Below are 2,554 nucleotides of genomic sequence, written 5' to 3' on the forward strand. Positions count from 1 at the left end.
AAATAGGCAATAGTTAAAAAAGTGGCTTTTTAGACCATCGTGCTGGAACCTAATTTAAAATTCAAAATAAATTATTAATGTTGATTTTCGGTGATGATTCAAAGGGCCAACCGGGCTTAAGGTCGCACATTTGGGTTTTTACCTTCATTTCCAAGATTTTTTTATCCAGCAAATCGATGGCATTTTCAATGTCCTGGGACATGGTTACATTGGCCCCAAAATCGCCCATCTCAAACGGATCGATCTTCGAGCTAGTTATGCTGGAAAAGGGCTTGATTTCGCAAAACACTCCACAGTTTCATTGAACTCACCTGTTAGGTGTAGCGGCTGAAGGCGAACCCGAGAGTGGATTGTTTAAGACAGGATTGGCTTCCAATTGGGTGTGCAGCAGAAGATTGGTTCGCTTAGCTGGCTTGGGAGGAGGAGCAACTGAAAAAGCAGGTTTTTATTGGAAAAATCCGCACACTAAAGTAGTTAGAGTGCTGCTTACGCAACGGCAGGCTAATTGGTGGATTGCCAGTGTTATTTTCAAAGGATCTGGGATCGAAGTCGTTGTCCGTCTCGAATTCATTCAGCAATAAGCCCTCTAGTTTCGTTCCTATTGCTGGGCTGTTATCAGTGAGTCGAGGAGGCACAGGAGGAGCTACCAAAGAAATCCAGTAAAAAATAGTAACTTAACACAAAATAAACTGATTTTTGGCCATACCCGAACCATTCAAGTCAATAATATTAGCCGTTTCAATCATGGGACTTGGACCACCATTCTGATTGGAAGGCGTGTTAATTCTGCTGCCGATTGGCTCCAAATCCACTAAGGATTGCAGATTATTCCGCCTCAAATAGGCCTCGATCTCCGCCCGAATGCTGGCAATCTCGGCAATATCCAAAAGCCGCCGCTTGTAAATCGTCGCTTCCAGTTCGGTTTGTTTCACCTTTTGCTGGATTATTACGGCCTTCTGTTGGGTCTCCAAGTCCTTGCCCGACGTGTCCAAAAATCGCTTATAAGCCAGTTCGAAGGCCTGCCCGATGGTCAACGTGATGTCTTCGGCCAATTTATCGGAAATAAACACGAAGCACAAGTGCGCATCATCAGATTTGCCTTCTGAAATACATTTGGAGTGAGTCGATCGAAACGTTACTGGACTGGAAGCTGTACCTGAGCTCTGTTGTTTGGCAATAAAGGAGAAGAACTTTTTCTCTCCTTTGTCGTCTGCACAGTAGGAGATTTGGTGCAGAGGAAACTGATGGAGAATGCTGTGGGTGCGAGGCTCTTGAATCGCCACTCCATCTACGCTAATTGTTAGCTCCACCTTTTTGGTTTTGGCTCCAGTTTCGCTTTTGCGTAACTGCTGGGAAAATCTTAATTTACGTATTGCTTCTTTGACTACTTCTATTCCTGCAATAGTCACAGAGTTAAACGCTGCGGATGTGTAGGAAATGGGGCCCACAAGGTAACAAAGCGAAACGTGAAAATGAAATTCAGAAACTTTCTGTACTGCAGGAGAAAATCGTGTTAAACAATTATTTATCTGGTTTGTGGAACGTCTTACACTGGAAGGTCGCGATGTCATCATAATAAGCGATAATAAATTTGTTTCCTCTAAGCCTTGTGATGCAGGCACAAATCGATGTTTATGGACAATTGAATGCGATGAAGTATTTCACAATTAAAAAAATGTGTGTGTAAGAAGATAAAAAGGTAAAACTGGTAAATTTATTCGGATTGTTGCTTCTACCTCTTCTGATATGGTCAACAGTTTCTAAGATATTGGGTGTTTTAAACTTTACAGCTCCTCTTGCTCTCCTCTGTTTAGAGGTTGGAAACTTTTTAGAAACTTACTGGTCACATATGGATATCGAATTCTCAGGTTTATAGTGCTCCAGGCGCATAAAAATGGTGCAAATTGCGCTAAACATTGGCTCATGAACTTGAATTCACTATTCGCTTTGTTTTCTTCAAATTTTGGCAACAATTACCTTTGGCTTCTTCGACTTCTGTATTTCCTAAAAATTTGACCAGATAAGCGATATGGCCTTTCTGCAAAGCTTCAGGCGGATGAATCCACTTCCGTTTGCCATTCTTGTTGCTGGTGAGTTTTTCCTGAGTGTTTTGAGCCCATTTTCTTAACGATGACATTCTGAGGAAAAAACGGGAAAGAAAAAAATTATAAAATATTGATAATAAAAAAAAACAAAATGCACAAGTTTAGGAACTCTTAACTTTTAATCTACAGCCCAGATGAACTTCAAATTTCCTTAGTTTGTAGAAAAAGTCTTAGTCTATAAATCCTCAGTTTCATAATAAGATTGGAAACGCCTGATTTTTGTGGCCTTGCTGAATGCGAGAATAAAACTAAGCTTTTTCACTCAATTTTACCCGAAACTTTAAGAATTCTTAATTTGTCTTTCGGATCACATTGCGACTTGAAAACTTCTCCATCTAGAGCAAAAATCGGGGTTTGAACATCTGGAGAATTTAATTGAAAGCGCACAAACCCCTGATTTTTTCCGATTTGCTGAATTTTGAGACAAAAATAAGCGTTTTCACACTACT

The 2,554-nt window shown here is 40.5% G+C and overlaps 1 protein-coding gene across 1 annotated transcript; it reads right to left on the minus strand.

The window, feature by feature from the left end:
* Positions 1-142: 142 nt before the first annotated feature.
* On the minus strand, positions 143-2,169 carry LOC109543579 (PTB domain-containing engulfment adapter protein 1; the record flags this gene model as incomplete). Its single annotated transcript, XM_019913369.2, is given in 6 exon segments — positions 143-260; positions 312-429; positions 491-643; positions 707-1,102; positions 1,157-1,396; positions 1,978-2,169. Coding segments are annotated over 6 exon segments (1,185 nt in total), but the record flags the coding sequence as incomplete, so codon positions are not given.
* Between the last annotated feature and the right edge of the window lie 385 nt (positions 2,170-2,554).

This window comes from Dendroctonus ponderosae, unplaced genomic scaffold, assembly GCF_020466585.1.
Source record: "Dendroctonus ponderosae isolate FM_Combo_2020 unplaced genomic scaffold, Dpon_F_20191213v2 Dpon_F_20191213_10, whole genome shotgun sequence".
NCBI lineage: Eukaryota > Metazoa > Arthropoda > Insecta > Coleoptera > Curculionidae > Dendroctonus > Dendroctonus ponderosae.